The 17,607-nt window shown below is 47.2% G+C and overlaps 1 protein-coding gene across 6 annotated transcripts in view; it reads right to left on the bottom strand.

The window, feature by feature from the left end:
- PLEKHG4 (pleckstrin homology and RhoGEF domain containing G4) overlaps positions 1-17,607 on the bottom strand; it is a 97,191-nt gene that overhangs the window by 23,232 nt on the left and 56,352 nt on the right. For all 6 annotated transcript variants that reach the window (XM_065662023.1, XM_065662026.1, XM_065662027.1 and 3 more), the window contains exons 11-13: positions 6,650-6,788; positions 4,915-5,037; positions 4,191-4,382 (exon numbers count right to left, since the gene is read on the bottom strand). In XM_065662023.1, the coding sequence (XP_065518095.1) occupies positions 4,191-4,382; positions 4,915-5,037; positions 6,650-6,788 (454 nt within the window). The remainder of the gene's footprint in view (positions 1-4,190; positions 4,383-4,914; positions 5,038-6,649; positions 6,789-17,607) is intronic.

Raw genomic sequence — 17,607 nt, 5'->3', positions numbered from 1 at the left:
CAAGAGGCTCCCAGGCCAGTGCAGGGCAATGCCCATACTTTTCCTGAGCACCAAAAGAGGCAGCATCTTGCACAACATACTGACAAGCAGGAAAAGGTCCCTGGAGCTGCCTCAGGCCCTCCTGTAATGATACAGGCAGTTCAGCATGACACTGGGCACACCACTGCAGGCTGCACGGGATGTGGGTGCTGAACCGGGTGACAGGACTCTGCCCTTTCCTGTTGTGTCAGTGCTTTCTCTCCGAGTGAGTTGTGGCAGCAGCTTTCTGTGCCTCCACTGCTGACCTTCTGCAGCACTGGTTGTCATCCCAGGGCTGTCAGCAGCTGTGCTGTGTGCTCCAGCTCATTAGACACATCACTGTGAGCTGGGTGGCTGCAGTCCTGACAGGGCACACAGCTCTCACATGCACCATGCCAAGGCTGTGTTCCAGACACTTTGCTGCTGGTAAAGTCAAGAGCATGCAGAGACCTGGATTATAAGAATCATAAAATCCCAGAATGGTTTGGGTTGGAAGGGACCTTAAAGTTCACCCAGTTCCAACCCCTGCCACAGGCAGGGACACCTTCCACTAGACCAGGTTGCTCCAAGCCCTGTCCAGCATGGCCTTGAACACTGCCAGGGATGGGGCAGTCACAGCTTCTCTGGGCAGCCTGTGCCAGGGCCTCACCAACCTCACAAGGAAGAACTTCTGCCTAAGAGCTCATCTCAATCTCCCCTCTCTCAGGTTAAAGCCATTCCCCCTTGTCCTGTCCCTACAGGTCATTGTCCAAAGCCCTTCTCCAGGTTTCCTGTAGTCCCTTTAGGCACTGGAGCTGCTCTAACGTCTCCCAGAGCCTTCTCTTCTCCAAGCTGAACAACCCCAGCTCTCTCAGCCTGTCTCCAGAACAGAGCTCCTCCAGCCCTTGCAGCATCTCCATGGCCTCCTCTGGACTCGTTCCGACAGCTCCATGTCCTTCTTGTATTGTTGCCACAGAACTGAACGAGTGACTTGGGAAGTAATTTCACTCCATGAAAGCTTGAGAAAGGGAAAAACATGAAGCCTGACAAAGTAAGCAAGGAGAAGGGGGCTTGCTCTAGCTCTTCCTGGCAATGATGGTGTGCTATACAGTATTACTGTGAAGCCAGAGTAAATAATGGGAGAGAACAGGGTACTGGGGACCACCCTCACAGGCATCCCAGAACAAAGGAGACATTACTGCTTTTGGTACCACAGACACACCCTTGCTTGCTCAGCTTTCCAGTTCTCTCCAAACACCATGTGGTGCCAGATCCCAATAGAGTCTTGCAACTGAGTAAACAAAGGACAGCGGCCAGCCCAGGCTTGAAGCCACAGGAAAATGGCAGGTCCTCACAGTGAGTCTGTGGTACTGAGAAACAACCCTCATCCCCCAGCCAGAGAGGAGGAAGGCAGCTTCCCCCATAACTACTCCTACCTCAGCCCAGCCACCATCCAGCCCTTGACAGGCACCAAGAGCTCCTGCCACAAAGGAAGCAGGGACAAATGGAAACATCCAGCTTGGCACCAGTCATGGCTTTGGGTAGGGAACCCTGCCAGCCCATGTGCAAGCTCCATGTGGTCTGGCCCAGCTCATCCTGCTTCATCACAGGGAGCTTAGGCCATCAGGAACTGTGAAAAAACAGTATAGCCTCGATGGACCATATGCAGTTGTGCTGTGCTGTCCCATATGCCATGGCAGCAAGCTACAAAATCCTTGCCCCCAACATGCAGCAGAAGGACCGGCAGAGCAGAGCCTCCCATTCCTAGTAGTCAGTGAGGTACACAAGACGAATACCACGATCCCTATGTTGGGTGCTCCACTCCCTTGGCACATCCTGAGATGTTTGGAGAGATCTGATCTTGCCAGCTCATTACCATAGTGTACATGGCTTACTCATCCTCAGGTTCCTTCCCCAAATCCTGGGGTCTGGCATGCTGCAGGCTCTTTACAAGAAGGAGAATCAAGGACATTGCTTAGTATGGACTCCTGCTGTTGATATCCCCTCGGATATTAAGGAAGAGAGAAGGGGGTTAAGGCAGGCAAGATCACTGCAGAAAGGTCAAAGCAGCTCAGCATCAGAACAGAATGAAAGCAGTTGAAGATAAAATCTCCTGCTTTCCCTGCCTCCCAAGCCACACCACTGACTTTGCTGTAGGAAGACAGAAAGCACTGTGGAGATCAAGATCAAAATAACCAGTACTGAAAGAACTTTCATGCTGCACAGCAATCCCTGCACTCCCCCTACAGCTGCAGGATGCTCCCCCCTTCCCTGGTTTCGGTTGGCCACCAGTTCACAGTACATAGGTGTTGTATTTACACCACTAGCATTGTTTATAGTTCTATAGAAATCAGTGAGATCAAAATCCTCCCCCCTACTAAAGCAAGATACCTCCACACCAACACAGTGTGCAGATACCCTGTGCAACCATCATCCAGTTTTCACTGTGCAGTATAAAAGACACAACCATGAGGGATGATGGTGCTGCTGCCACCAAGGAGAGCATCCCCCAGTTGCCATCCCCCAGAATGCAGCTGTATGAGCAGTGCCATGATGCCCTAAGAAAAGATAAGGGCTATCTTTGGGGTCTGTGTAACATCTGTGCCCTTGCAACTGGCCCTGGCATTGGAAGGCTTTGAAGTTGTGAAAGCATACCCATTTCTGTTGAGTCCTGACTCACCACCCTGGTAGCCCAAGAGCTGCTACCACAATGTAGTTCCTGTACCTAAATGGAGAACATCATATACTACAGTCCACGTTTGTGCTCCAGATTTCCAGCTTTGGTTGGGTGGCTTCCTATAGGACCAATGTTTGGCTTGGCCACAGAACTGCCTATATGCCAAAGCACAGCTCAGCACCTTTGTGTGCCTCAGTTTGTCAGAAGAAACATGACAAAATCCATCCTTTCTGGGACCCTTCCCTGGATCCCCATGACGGCAAAGGGTGTTTCAGGAAGCAGAGCAGCCTCTGAATGTCTGTCCTCAAGCAGAGCACAGGCTCTTGCCATTCTCCTACAGCACAGGAGGTACTTTTCTCTCTATTGGGGGAAAAAAAATTAAAAACTTACAGATTCCCACAGCAGGAATCGGGAGGGTCCCTCACTTGTATAGCAAACTGCACAGATGAGCTAGTGGGCCTGCAGAGCATCACCAAAACAAATCAATCCTCACATGTCTTGACAGCAATGTTCTCAGCTGCCTTCTCCTCTCTCTTCCCTCACACAAAATGCTTCTTGATGTTTTCATATTTAGCTGAATTTCCTCACCCCTCCTCTGAGCACTTCTGGCAGCCAAAACAGCTCAGAGACAGAACTAAGTGGCACCTACATCTGGTGGCATCTAAGTGGCATCTACAGCTTAACTTTTAGTGCCTATTCTTTGTAGAATTTGAGAACTTCAATACCCAATGTTTGTACAAGTGTGCAATAAATGGAGCACAGGCTCCCTGGCCTTCTGTGCTTGCCAAAGCTTTGTTTTAAAATGCACTTAGAAAATCCTACTGTTTATTCATCTGCAACTTCAGAAACTAAAGGACACCAAACCCAAGTGTAGGTCTGCTGAAGCCAAACAGGTAAGAAAGACAGGCACTCAGCACGGTCACCACACGTACCCTCTCCTGCTCCCCAGATGCCTGGGCCAGCCCAGACCTCTTATTCCCTCAGCTACCCTCCTAATACCCCATTCTGGTGCTCCATTTTCTCACACAAGCCTCTGCAAGAGAGGAGCTGGGCTACATTTAGGGCTGAGTAGCAGGGTGCTACTCCTGATGAGTCAATAGGCTGTTACCAGCATGTAAGGATGTAGTATGAGCAAAATGCAGTCAGCTCGCCCTGGCACAGTGGCCAAGACTGGACACAGGCAGCCAATCTCTTGGCCCTTGTCATTGGAGCTACCACGATCCTTCTGTCCACTGCAACCATGAGAGGGACCTAAAAGCTGCAGCACAGGCAGCAGAAGACCTGTGTTCTGAACAGATGGAGACTTTCTTGGATACACACCCACCCCCCCTTCTTTCACTTCCTGACTTGAAAATAATCACTGCAGACACATGAGCATGGGGGGCTTTTGCATGTCACAGATCCAACTCCCTGGTGGTGCACACATTGTTTCACACCTTTCATAAACAACCAAGCTCTGGACTGTGTCCGAGCAGGCTTTTACATCCGCCTCCATGCAGCAGATGCTTTGTCTTACCTTGTCAAAGAACTCATACAGCCTGACTGTCTCACAGATTTGGTGCCTCTTTTCATCCAGCTGAGTGCAGAACTCCTCCAGTTGATCTCTGTAGGTCTGCAGCTTCACCCTGTAGGAATGCACATCCACAGAGGAAAAGTCTTCCCAGTAATCCATCTTCTTCAGTGCTTCCTGCCCCCTTCTGCAATATTCCTGAAAGCAAAATGGGATTTTGTGTATGAGGATAAAGGCCTGACAAGGACAGTAGATAATCTTCAAGGTCATTAATAACTAGGGCTAATTAGAATGTTTTTTAAGGTTCAAATCACATGAGCAGGGCTGTACTTATTTACAGCTGAATTCTGTAGCCCTGACCTCTTTTAGGATTTATAGTAGCCACACAGCAGCTTGTAAAGGCCTACGCAACAATGTCCAGGTCAATTAGGATCAAAAAGAAAAAGCAACGTTGCAAGCACTTCGAGGGAGTTACAAAAAAAAAAAAATTTCATCTTCCATCATAGCAGTTATTTTCTTCAAGACTGGCAAATTCCACCCACTATGGCATTGAGCTGGTGGCTTTATCTACACCAGGAGAGCAGAGAAGCTAAGCAGCGCAAGGATGACACACACCTTGGTGATGCACGCTTTACCAGTGCCACCTTAGCATCACAGCTTTGGCTGAGCACACATAAGGCTCCCAACTCAGTCTCTGGAGAGCAAAGTTTTCCAATCCAGTAACACTTACACTGGCAACAAGATCAAACTCCTTGAACTGCTTCTGTGCTTGAAGAAGCATCTCCAAAGAATCATCCAGGTTGACTGTTTCCTTTAATCGTTTTCTGCCAACATTCTCAATCCAACTGCTGACCTAGGAGAAAGGGAAAAGCTCCACTATTAGTCAACCCTGTGCTACTCACCAAGGTAGCCTTCATGTGGAAAGAGCAAGGAGCTGCTCCCATAATGCCGGTCATTTTATGACTGGAAAGAATGTGTGTGTACACTTCTCCCCCTATCCTGACATTTCAGTCTGAGCCTCCTGCTAAGAGTTTTTCCACTTCAGGGTCCTGAGAAATCACAAAGCTCTATTGCTCACTAGCCTTAGGCATAAACAGGGCAAGTAGCTGCTCGGGCTCTGTTTCAGGTGAGCCACAGTCTAATGCAAGCTCTGCAACCTGCAGGCTGGCCTCATATTCCTCTTATTGTTACCCTCAAATGGGACAAAATCTCCCTGCTGCCAGGTTTCCTACTTCACTTCCATTCTCTGACTGGCAGGACAGCAACTACATCAATGTGAGTGTACTGGTGGCTCTTCCCCTGTGCAGTGTTCCACGGTCCTTTGGGACTCCCAGGTTTTCTGAAGACAGCTCACCACAAAGCTGTTCAGTAACTGCAGGTGCCTCAACAGAGCCCAGCCACAGCTGCAGTTATAAGCCTCTATCCTCAAACATGGGTAGAGAACCTACCAATAAGAGTGTCCTAAAAAGAAAGCAGACACAGGAGGCCAGGCAGGATAACACAGCACTTCCATCAACAGTGAGTTTAAAAACAGGCTAGTAAACTTGTCTGCAATGCTTCAGGCATAGCTGCACCTGGGGGAAGGGACAGACTAGGTGTTTCCTAATGCCCATGCATCCTGTTTTCCTCTATCATATGAGTCCATACCCAACTCAATCCCACAATTGAGGATAAACTCTGAATCCTGTGGACTGTGAGGATGTCCATGCCCATGGAACAAGCCCGCTGGCAAGAGGGGGAGACTGGGGTGGGTTTCCAAGCTGTGACCCACATGGAGAGGGGCACAGGCTCTAGAGCTCCTAGGCAGGCTTAAAAACAGGAGCAACTGATGCCATCATTTTTGATCTGCAAGCAAAGTAAGCTGGGAGCAGTCAGGTTTGCTCAATTCCATCAGAAGTAGTTCAGTTTAAACCAGGGGCAGGTTGCAGAGAGCGCCTTTGTGCCTTTTTTCATTTCTGTTTGGTATAGGAACCTGTGTGCTTAAGTGAGTCTTTACTAGGTTCTTGCATCACACCTCTTGTCCTGAACACATAGGGCATGGCGTCCAAGTGTCTACCTCCAAATGGGAGGTCATTAAAACACTTGGATCCACCTTGGCCTGTGAAAACAACAGGTAAGCTCAGCCTCCTTTGCAAATGCAGTTCTCTTCAGAGGAGAAGAGCCCAGAATCCTGGAAGAGCAATGGTGAAACTGGCCGTAGTACTGATCTTGGATGCAGGTTCCTAAGGTAATAGAAAACACACAACCCTTACTGCACACAGGGTTGTGAGACATAAAACTTCTCCTTGTCGAAGAGTTACATCAAAGAAGACTGTGCAACTCTACCATCAGTTTTAATTTTTTTATTGCCTACAGGCTTCATTTTACACCTTCACACAGGAGATCAACAGGTCCAGTACCTGTGGTGGAATACAGAGTTAGAGGGTGGCAGCAGGCAGTCACCAGAATTGACAAAAAGGCCTTACCTCCTTAAAGCACTCTTCCACTTTCTCAAACTCCATCACCAGCTCCAGTTCCTGGATGCGTTTATTTGACAGCATCACCAGACGGTGAACACCCTCATCAACTCGGTTATAAAGCACACTGGCAGCATCAAGAGCATCTCTGCAAGGAGACACAGGTCTGGTCAGGGGTTTCACATTAGGTCTTTCCCTCAGCACTTCAGTCATCCTCCCCATGGGACCAGCAGTGGCCATCTCCATGTGGAGAACAGGAGAGAAAAATGCTGCTCCCTGCATATTCCCGGAATTAACCACCCTGATCCCAGTGCAGACAACCTGGCAGGAAGGACAAGAGCATCTCGTCCCAGCTAGACTCTCTCCAAAATTTACTGTTCTTTCAGAGAGGACCTTCAGCTTTTCATGAACACAGATTAGTCCATCAATGGGCTTTCACAAACACAGGGTCAAGCAGTCTCTGTGTTCAAAACCACCATCTGAATTAAATTTAAGTAAGTAAACAAGCAATCACAAGGAAGCAAATCTCTCCTGAGTGACAATATGAAGCACCTAATGCACCACTCACTGTCAGATTTCCACCAGCCAAACAAAACCACAGTGTACAGCACCCCAGAGCCAAGAGAAACCAAATTTTACAGTGTTGTGTTGGAAAGATTCACAGACAGAGCTCCCTGTCTTCCACAGGCAGATGTGTTGACCAAAGCCCTGCAGGCAACAACACCAGAGTCAGTCTGGCTACAAGCAGAAGGTAACATCCTCTGTGCAGAGGCAGAGATGGAGAAGTTCAGGCTGGACCCCAGGGCCCTTGGGTGCTGGAGCCAAGGAACTTATTAATACCCATCATCTTATCATCCTTCAGCTGTGTGCAACACCTCTTCAGTACAAGCTGAGGTGAATTACAGACAGGATCCAGGACAGAATAGCACCCAAGCTTATTCTTTCTTTATTTCTTCTGCTTCTAGATTTCTCTTCCTTTTACAAGTATGTAAAATCCCTTTTACAAGGACTCGACAGATACCTACAACAAAGTCCTGCAGCCTCCTTTAGCTGTGCTTTACACTGGCACACTCAGCAGCCTGAGCATCTCCTGCACTCGCCCTAGGCCAGCTTTCATTCTTCAATGATCTTACAACCTTCTGTCTCATGAGAGCATGGCTTTTTTGTCATGTTATTTAAGTTATCCAAAGCACTTGTGAAACAGGGAGCTAATAAAACTCTGAAAGCTTTGCTAATAGAAATTAATACAAGCAATTCAGCAAACACATTTATTTGTGTCTTGGGCAATCCTGAACCTATGAAACGCAATTTAAAACAAGCATTGAGTGACAACCATTCTGTAGTTTTTAGATAGTACTTAACTGACATGAGGTAGTGCAAAGGATCTGGACAACTAGCTCTGCATAGCAGAAACCCACAGGATTTTTTCATTCAGAATTCCAGCCGGTGCACAACAGCCTCAAAACAAGCTTCTCAAAACTCCGGCTCTTAGATACTTTTGTTTTTCCTCTTCAAAATGCCATTAGACTGAATGAATTTCTTCAAAGAGCAGCCAGAAATAGCCAAATGGACTACGATCAGTGCTACTGCAGTGCAGAGGAGGCAGGTTCTCTACAGAGAATCTGCAAGCTTTAGTGGAAAGATTGCAGCTGTAATGCTGCTCCTGTTTCCCAAAACCCCCACAAACAAACAGTGCTGATAGGAGCCTTCTGTTTTGCAATACTTTCCTAGGGACAGACCCAAATCCAACCCAGGAGCTTCCAGCAGCAGAGCCATGACCACTGGCCAGGCTAAGTACTGTGAAGTGTGTTTCCAGCACAGGTTGTGCAGACCAGTTCCTGTCAGCAGCAGTGACACAGCTAGGACAGTTAATGAGAAACAGTTGGGAAGATGGCTGGAAGTTGTATTTGGCAACAACATTCCTGCAGCAGAGCATAGCTGTAAGGTTTCTGCATGAGGCTCTAGCACAGTGATGGCCAGACAGGCAGACACCCTTCGGTAGTACTCCCCTGAGTCTGAAGTCCCTGCTGGCATGAATGCTCTCATCAACACACGAAAGTACATAGATAGAGTAAACCCTCTTTCTCCCACTGGCACGGACAAGCAAGCACCTGTAACTCTGCAGGCTGTTACATGCAAACATCTGAAATTATCCTGTTGTGAGGCAGGATATTTTCCAACCTTTCTCTGAGCTTCCATGGAAATCACTTTGGTGAGTGCTATCAAAGGAGTAGCATCACATCAACAAGCTAGACTGACCTGCTAGACTTTTCTGTAATGAAAGTCCTTACGTCCACCCAAACCCATGATAAAGACAGCGTGCATGGTTTCAATGCTTAACAAGATATTACAAGATGATAACCTTATGGTGTAGCAACTTGAAACACAAGTTCCAGCTCCTGCACTGGCTGACCTAGCAGAGTGTGACCTGACACAGGGGAGCAAGCCAGGGAGTCCCACTCTTTTCCATGCCTGAAGGAGGAAAGAGGCCCACAGTGGTCTCAAATTTGAGTAGTTTTCCTTGAAAGAAATCAATCATAGCCTGGGCCGCAAAGCTCTAAATCCTATAGCTTCCCACATAACAGACAGCACATTTCCCAGCATCACAAAACCGGCTTTCCTGAAGAAAACAGTACAGCTATGGGGAAAAAAAGTCACCCTCAAGGCAAAGGGGTAGGAAGCAATTACAAACCATGTTTTAAGTATTTTCTTACAAACAGAAATAGGCTTATCACAAGCTTACTGTGCAGAGGTGAATTCACTGTGTCACTGTGGACATTGTGGCAGATGCACCATCCCTGAAGACATTCAAGACCAGGCTGGATGTGGTTCTGGGCAACCCAATCTAGTTGAAGATGTCCCTGCTCATTGCAGGGGGGGTAGACTAGGTGAGCTTTGAAGGTCCCTTCCAACCCAGACCATTCTATGACTCTGTGACAAGGCCAGTCTGTTGGAGCACACTTGAGTCCAGCACTGGCCTGAATGACCAGCAAACAACTCCAGGTACTCAGTCATCTTCCCCTATCTCAGCTGATTCAATGGCACTCAAAGTGATTCCCTGAGGCAAAAAGCCTTTGCTTGACTGAGCCACAGGCATCTCAAACTGATCTAGAGCCAGTTAAGGATGTGTTCAGGAGTTTATAATATAAACAGGGACTTGACAGAGAATTCAGTTCGGAGGGCTGGAAGTTAGCTCTTGGTTTATCTGGAAGCTGGACTGTTGAGAGTATAGATCATCCAAAATCCCTTACTCTTGCTATTTAAGTAATTTTGTTTTCTGTGAATGCTTGCAGAAGGCTATTGATACACTTTGCAGGCCACAATCCAACACCCTACAGCTGCCCCTTCCCTTGGTCCTGTCCATGCCTTGCTGAGTGCATGCACATAGGCTGCCCACAGAAAAACTGTTTCCCAACAGCTCCTCAGGGCTCAGAGCACCAGAGGAACTTCAGGTGTGGCCTTACACCATCTCTCCTCCTCCTCTTTCTCCTCCACCAAGTCCCTTCAGCATCCCAGTTCTTTGTTTCAAGGTCCAGCCACACTGTTTTCACATGTTCTGCCTTACTTGGCAGGCATTCATTAAAAACCTCAGTGTCTAGTTGTTGGTCTTCTGTTGCATCTCCAAGGTAACTCCATTCATACGTTGTCAGCTCCTGACAGTTCACTTTTACCAGCCTGACAGGCTTGCTCACTAACATCCATCTTTTACTCTCTTATACAGAGGAAAATATCCTTTCTGCCCTCTAGTATAAAGTAGGTAGGCAAACTGAGCCAAACAAAGAAACCACTCACAGTCCCTGGGAAAGTTTGTTTTTCCAATTCACTAGAGCACTTCCAGTGCTCACTGGGCATTAAGCATGTTCTCCCAAATCTCTGTGCAGCTGTTTACCTATTTACCTATTTACATACACCAATCCATATCTTAAAAACCTTCTTCCTAAATCATTTCAGTGTACTAGTAAACTCAACAATATCCTGTAACAGGGAGTGGCATAGGAAAGTGATACCTTGTATTGAGAACTGTTTCTTTTTCAGAATGACTTTGGAGTTTTTCATTCCTGTCCCTTCATTATCTTTGAGGCAGCTTGGAGGTAACAAACCAAATACTGAAAATTTGGTTGAAGACGCAAAACCTACTTCCATCCTGCCACACAAAGGGAAGCACCTGGTTTTTAAGAACCTTAAAGAGATGTTAATAGTGGCTGCACAACTCTGTGGAAGAAGAGAGTTTGAAGCCAGTGGGAAGGTCTTGTCTAAGCTCAGATGTGTTTGGATGCATTGCAGTTCCCCTGCACATGGGTAATAAAGAGTCTTTCACTACATTCTTCCACAGTCAAATCATCCAAAGTTATTTTGCAATAGTGCAGAGTCAATATAATTTATGGCAAAAAAAAAAGAGTAGCTTGATGTCAATTTATGTTTCCCCAAATCCTGTTTTCATTGGGCAATTATCGTTTCAGTGGAAAAGGTTCCAAACGTCTTCAGTTTTCTGGAGAAGTGCCAAGCTCTTCTATAATGGCAGGGTAATTTTAAACCTATAATTTAGAAAGACCATTTCTGGCTGAATCCATCCTCCAAAAAAAGCTAGTCTTGGAGAGTTACACTTTAGTTTTCAAAGCAAAATACCTGATTTGTTTTGAAAATAGACAGTTACAGAAGAGACATCCAGCCAGCTCACAAGAGCAGGTGCTGCATGACCTGTGCCTGTCAACAGCAGTGAGATGCAACTAGAAAAGCACACAGAGAAAATGAACAGGATTTGGCAAGTAAGAGATTAGAAGGATGGTTTAATCTAAGGACGCAAATGGAAATCAAAGTGTCTTCTCTGGCAGTGTTCAAGTCCAGGTTGAATGGGACTTGGAGCAACCTGGTCTAGTGGAAGATGTCCCTGACTGTGGCAGGGGGTTGGAACTCGATGAGCTTTAAGGTCCCTTCCAGCCCAAACCTTCTGTGATTTTATGATCGTCTGTGCTGACATCATGGCTACACAATCACTGAAGCACCCTGAGCAATGCCCCAGGAAGAAATCCTCCCAGCTCTGCAGGGAAAGTCCTGTGTGCCTGAGGGCTGTTTTGCAAGAAGAGAAATGCAATTATTGCCACTAATGCATCTTGGTAGCAACCTACGTAACTGCTGTATTTGTAATGATCCAACTAAAGGAAGTCAGCCTCAAATGCACATTCCTGCTCTTCAAGCTCAAAACTTCACATGCAGCTCAGATTAGAACCCAGCCTGGCCATGGGGAAGCTAATGCAGCTATTGCTAAATAAACTAATTATTCTTTGCAGCACACAAACAGCCACAGTGGTTTTAACTACCTAGTAAAAGTATCTGAGGAACTGGTGCAGCTTTTTGGAACCCCAAAGTGCCCTTCAAAAGGCCCAAGGGTCAAACACCAAGTTTAGGGTTGCCTGTGGAATTCCTGCCATTCACAATGGGACCATGGGATCTAGCTGAGACCACAGCCCTGCCTGAACCCCTCCTCACCAGGTTACCCAACGAGCACATGCACTGGGAACAACCCACCTCATTAATCCAACAGACCACAGACCATAATAGCTCTTCTGGAGCACAGTTCATTTAAACATGCTTCTAGCAGAAATACACTCTGAGATCCCTTTAAAAGTAAAGGGATTGATATTTGCAGTTAAACAAGCATCCATGCACAATCCCAAGCTGTGATCTTTGATTGCAAGCCCCAGCCTGGCTTGAATTCAGTTACAAGAAAACTGTGTTCAGACTCTGGTTGGTTTTAAATCCCAGTAAGATCCATAAAACTGACTGGAAAAGTAAGAACACTATAAGAAATCCCAAACCAATAAGTAGCCTACATATGGGAAAAGCTCACCCTGCAGTGGAGTCTGAGATAGGATGGGGAAAAAAAATTCTGGGAACACCAAGCTGTGGTTTTCAACCCTCTGTAAACAGCTTCCACCTCTTATTTATGCTTATACTTGTCACCTAGGTGGGCTTCCCTCATCTAACAGCTGCATACCCAGAGTTGGGACCACCTGAGTTTCAAGATGCCCTGCCCAAATACGCACCCACTGTCATTTAAAGTCACACACCTATTTCCCCAATCCACTGTCCTTTTGCACACTCCCTGTGTTTATGATACACATAGAAGCAGTAACTCTGACATTAACTACCCCAGCGACAGAAATATCCACCCCAACATAACTACATAAAAATCAGTGCTTGTGGGATAGTCTGGGCTGAGCCAGAAACTTCAGGAGGTTCAGTTAACATCCTATGCTGGAAACTTTTTGTAGTTTTTTCCATAATATTTTTAAACAGATAAAAACCAGTGTGCCATTAATTATCTAATGCCCTGTCAGCATGACAAAAATTGCAAACAAGAAGAAGCCAAGCCAGAGCCTTCTGGGTAAATTCCCACTGAATCCAGGAAGATTTAGAACAGAAGACAGCAGAAAATAAATAGCAAAAATGGAGCTGAGAGGTATCAGCTCATGAAAAGCCTAACAGAACAACTAAAACTTACCTAGCCAGAACTCTGGAACCTTTTACCTCTCTGCTAGTGCCATGACTGGCTCCAAACAGCCCTTCATCCACTCAGAACAACAACGGCTCCAATGCTCCTCTATGTGCAGAGCAACAAGGTTTGTTTAATGTGAGTGTAAGTGCTTTTTACCAGGCTAAAGCCACCACGCCACAAAGGGAACAGGTTAGACTGTAAGGAAGACGAATACCAAGCAGCAGAGTATGTGTTTGGATAGAAGTGTCGCCCTGTGCTCCTCCCTCCACCCCACACAAACAAATGAGCCCACGGAAGAGCACTGCCACTGCTGAAGGCAAAAGCATTACTAATTATCAGCATCTTCTGTGTAGCCAGCAACAGCACAGAGGCACCTTCTGGCAGGAAGCTGTCCATCTGTGAGGCCAGGATTTAAGCACAGGGTTTCATCCTGCTTCAGGGTGTATCAAGAGCTTGTCCTATCCAAGAGATGAAGGTTTTAGCATTAGGGCCACTGGAGAAACACACATACGACACCTTCCAATGAAAGATGCCTCTCACAGACTATGTCAGGAGTGTGCACTGTGGCAAGTGGGCGCATGAGAGGTTCCCAAAGCTCCCAGAGAGGCAGGAAGATGAACAAGCACCAGTTAAGCAAACCAGGAAAATGGCATCAATGAGAGGTATGCAGGCATTGCCTTCTTTTAAAGAACATAAAAACACAAAGAAGCAACCATCAAACAGGCCACAGCACTGCAACAAACATATCTGTAATGCAGAAAGGGGATTGCAGGAGACAATACTACTTTCAGGAAGGATTTCACAGTGTAAGTTGCCTGGGTATGACCACCAGCACATGGCAGTAGCTATCAGCTCAGGGTAACAGTTGGACCTGATGATCTTGGAGGTCTTTTCCACCTAGTTGATTCAATCATTCTATGATTTACCTTAGAAACAAAGAAGGCCAGTAACTCCAATCTCTCCAGACTGGGACTTACACACCAGACCCCTGTCTCCCCTCTTCCCTCACCCCATGGATAATCAGCTTAGTCTCTCCACCTCTACCCCAGACAGACCGAGATTCAGATGGTGCTTGTGCAGTCCCTCACCAGGGCCTCCTGGAGCCCCTGAGAGCCTGTGCATTACCCAAGTTTACTTCTAGCAAAGGAGCTCAGACACCACAGAAGTGCATGTGCTTGCCCTGGAGCATCCCTGGAGATGCTACTAACGGAAGTCTTACTGAAGACCCACAATACATGATCATACAGCACCACACAGCTACAGCCCACTGCATCATCACCTGGCCACAGCTTCAAGCAGACCTAGTGCTTCAATACCATGTATGGAAGCTGTTAGCTGTAAGATCACCCTCTGTTGCTGCAACTGAGTCAGGTCCAGCATCAGGAACCTGGCAACTGTTGCTCAGGAAGCCAGCTCCACACTGCCTATTACCTCTGCTTGGCTCAGGTCCCCACCCAGAGCTTCCAACCAGATCACTGAAACACACTAAAAATAGCCAGCTCACAAAAACAGCTCTTGACTCTGGCCTCTCCACCCTCCAAGTACAGAGACGAACTCTACTGCCTCTTGCAAACAAAAGGAGAATTCACTTCTCCATCTATTTATAAGCTGCTTATTCACAGCTCGCACGCACAGATTCTTTTCAGATGAGGAGCTTGGAGGGATGAGACTATACTGTTTTGGTTCCATGCTGCACAGAGCTCAGTGCCCAGCCTGGTCATTCCTTCACCATCTGAGGTTTTTCCCCCAGCTCTCACACCTAATGCTGTGGCTGTCTTGACCACTAAGGCAGGTTTTGATTGGTAAGAAGTTCCACATGAGCCAGCAGTGTGCAATTGCAGCCCAGAAACCAACTGTCCTGGGCTGCATCACCAAGGGGAGATTCTCCCCTCTACTCTGCTTTCATGAGAACGCCCCCTGCAGTCCTGCATCCAGCTCTGGGGCAACACCACAAGAGGGACATGGAGCTGTTGGAGCGAGTCCAGAGGAGGCCACAGAGATGCTGCAAGGGCTGGAGGAGCTCTGTTCTGGAGACAGGCTGAGAGAGCTGGGCTGGGTCAGCCTGGAGAAGAGAAGGCTCCGGGAGACCTTAGAGCCGCTCCTAGTGTCTAAAGGGGCTATGAAAAAGGTAGAGAGGGCCTTTGGACAGGGTCCTGTAGGGACAGGACAAGAGGGAATGGCTTTAACCTAACAGAGGGGAGATTGAGATTAGACAGTAGGAAGTTCTTCCCTGTGAGGTTGGTGAGGCCCTGGCACAGATTGCCCAGAGAAGCTGTGGCTGCCCCATCCCTGGCAGTGTTCAAGGCCAGCTTGGATGGGGCTTAGAGCAACCTGCTCTAGTGGAATATGTCTGTGCCCATGGCAGGGAGTTGGAACTGGATGAGCTTTAAGGTCTCTTCCAACCCAAACCACTCTGACTCAATGATTCTATGCACATGCCGAACATGATGCAATCCCACTCCCGTGCAACACTGAGAAGGCAGGTTAGCTGGTGGAGCCAGGCACATGCCAGGTGTACTCTAGTTTAACCAGTATAAAGCACCTTTATATTAACAGAAGATGTTTAGATTCTCTTTGCTCCACTTCTGACTCACTGCATATCCACAGGACAAAAGGCATCACTGGACACTTTGTCTAGGCAAGCATTCCCAGCTCTTGGCTATGCTGGAAAAGCAGCAATACTGAGAACAACAGTGGAAAATGTCCGGCTAACAACCAGGTTAAAAGTCTCCCTGACTAGCTACCCAGCCCCACTTTAGCAAGAGCTTCCACTGCTGCTGCCTGACTTCTGGCAGCTCCTCTGACACATCTTTCATAAGGCTGGAGAAGCCTTCAAATTACATCACAAAATAAACAATGCATTAATCCACTTTCCAGAACTGACTTAGTGAGTCAAGTGGCCTGCAAGCCACAGGTTGGTTGATCAATAAACTAGATATCCTGACACCAAGGATATACCTGCTAGCCAGTTTTATGTAACTAATTAAAAAGACTGTTTATTAAAAATTTCCCATCCAAAAGTGCAAAAATAAGTATTAATAGCATTAAAGTGATGGATGTCTCTGTGGCATTTGTCCATTCTTACCTAGAGGAACTTCAGCTAGGCTAATAGTTCTGCATTTCAATCCCCAGGAAGACTGGGAGAGCAAAACCTGGAAGCTTTCAGCTAACAGACCCGGAGAAGTACCCAGCCTCCAGTGCTGTAGTTGGTGTGAAGAGAGATGTGGTGACTCTGAAGCCAGCCAGCTCCACCACAGTAAAACAGTGGCATTGCCACCCTCAGCAGTCCCCCAGCACCTCTGGGTGGCCTCGCTGTGCACTGAAAGAGGTGCCACAAAGATACTGGCTCACCAGTACCACACCGAGGCCAATTGTACGTAAAATTCAGCCATGTCTTTCTGGAGGTGGAAAAGCACTGTGCAACCAGCTGAGCACACCACATCTGCTCAGCCTGCTCCCCAAGGTGGGCTGCCTGCAGGATGTGTATTCTGTAAAGTAGCTCCTCCTTTCTAAGTCAGAAAAAGGCAGAAATCCAGAAAGACTGCTTGGGGAAGTCTTTCTTTCCCTTTGTGGATAAGCACCTGGATGGGCAGGGCTATCTTTCACAGTGGTACTTGGTGGAGAAAGGAGTATGGAGACTCCTGGTCAGCTCACACTGGAAACACAGCAAGTAAAGTTACCGGTCAGAGACACTGCTGTGGCACTACAGTATCTCTCAGGATGGGACTATCCAGGAATGACTCCTAGAGGCTCTTGAAGCATCTGTCAGAAACGTGTGGATGCACCACAGTGCATCTCTCCCGCGTGAGCCCATCTCCGATGGGAAAAGTTTGATTTCTGCACGAAAGGAGCTGTGTCACTGGCTTAGCAAACCCTTGCAAAGCCCAGGTCAGACCCGAGCAGCAGTGAGATCCCACTGCTCTGTGTCATGCAACACTCCAAACGGCATCTGAGCTCTCCAGGAGGGCACAGCTGGGAAATATGCCAAAAATCAACCCCAAGGGAAGAGTTCCATGACTAAAGAAAGATTAAAGCAAGTCTTTTTTGCTCTGTGCTCCCAATAGGCATTTGGCAGATATCATCTGCCTGGACAGAGCACAACGCTGCTTCCTGGCCGGTTTTGGCATACGCTCCCTAACCTCTAGTTATTCCTTTTCAGACAGGTTCACCCATCTCTGTTCTTACCACCTGCTGCTATTCTTTTTGCCACATGAAGTCACAAACTAGCAAGAAAGTCAGCTGTCAGAGCTGGCAAAACATATCCCCTCCAAAAAAAAAAAAAAAAAAAAAAAAAAAAGGCAAGTCAATCTCTTGCTTTTTTAATCCCAAGGTGATGGTGCAGCTGGGCTTGTCTTTTTTATGCCTCTTAGGAAAAATCACAGTTTATACCTTTAGTTTTGCACTTTTGATTGGCACATTTTAATTAAGTGGAGCTAAGAGTTCAGAAAACTGCTCCCTTCCTCTATTTGTA

This window comes from Lathamus discolor, chromosome Z, assembly GCF_037157495.1.
Source record: "Lathamus discolor isolate bLatDis1 chromosome Z, bLatDis1.hap1, whole genome shotgun sequence".
Lineage (NCBI taxonomy): Eukaryota > Metazoa > Chordata > Aves > Psittaciformes > Psittacidae > Lathamus > Lathamus discolor.
The sequence above is the reverse complement of the archived record's forward strand: the minus strand, read 5'-3'. Positions and strand labels throughout refer to the sequence as shown.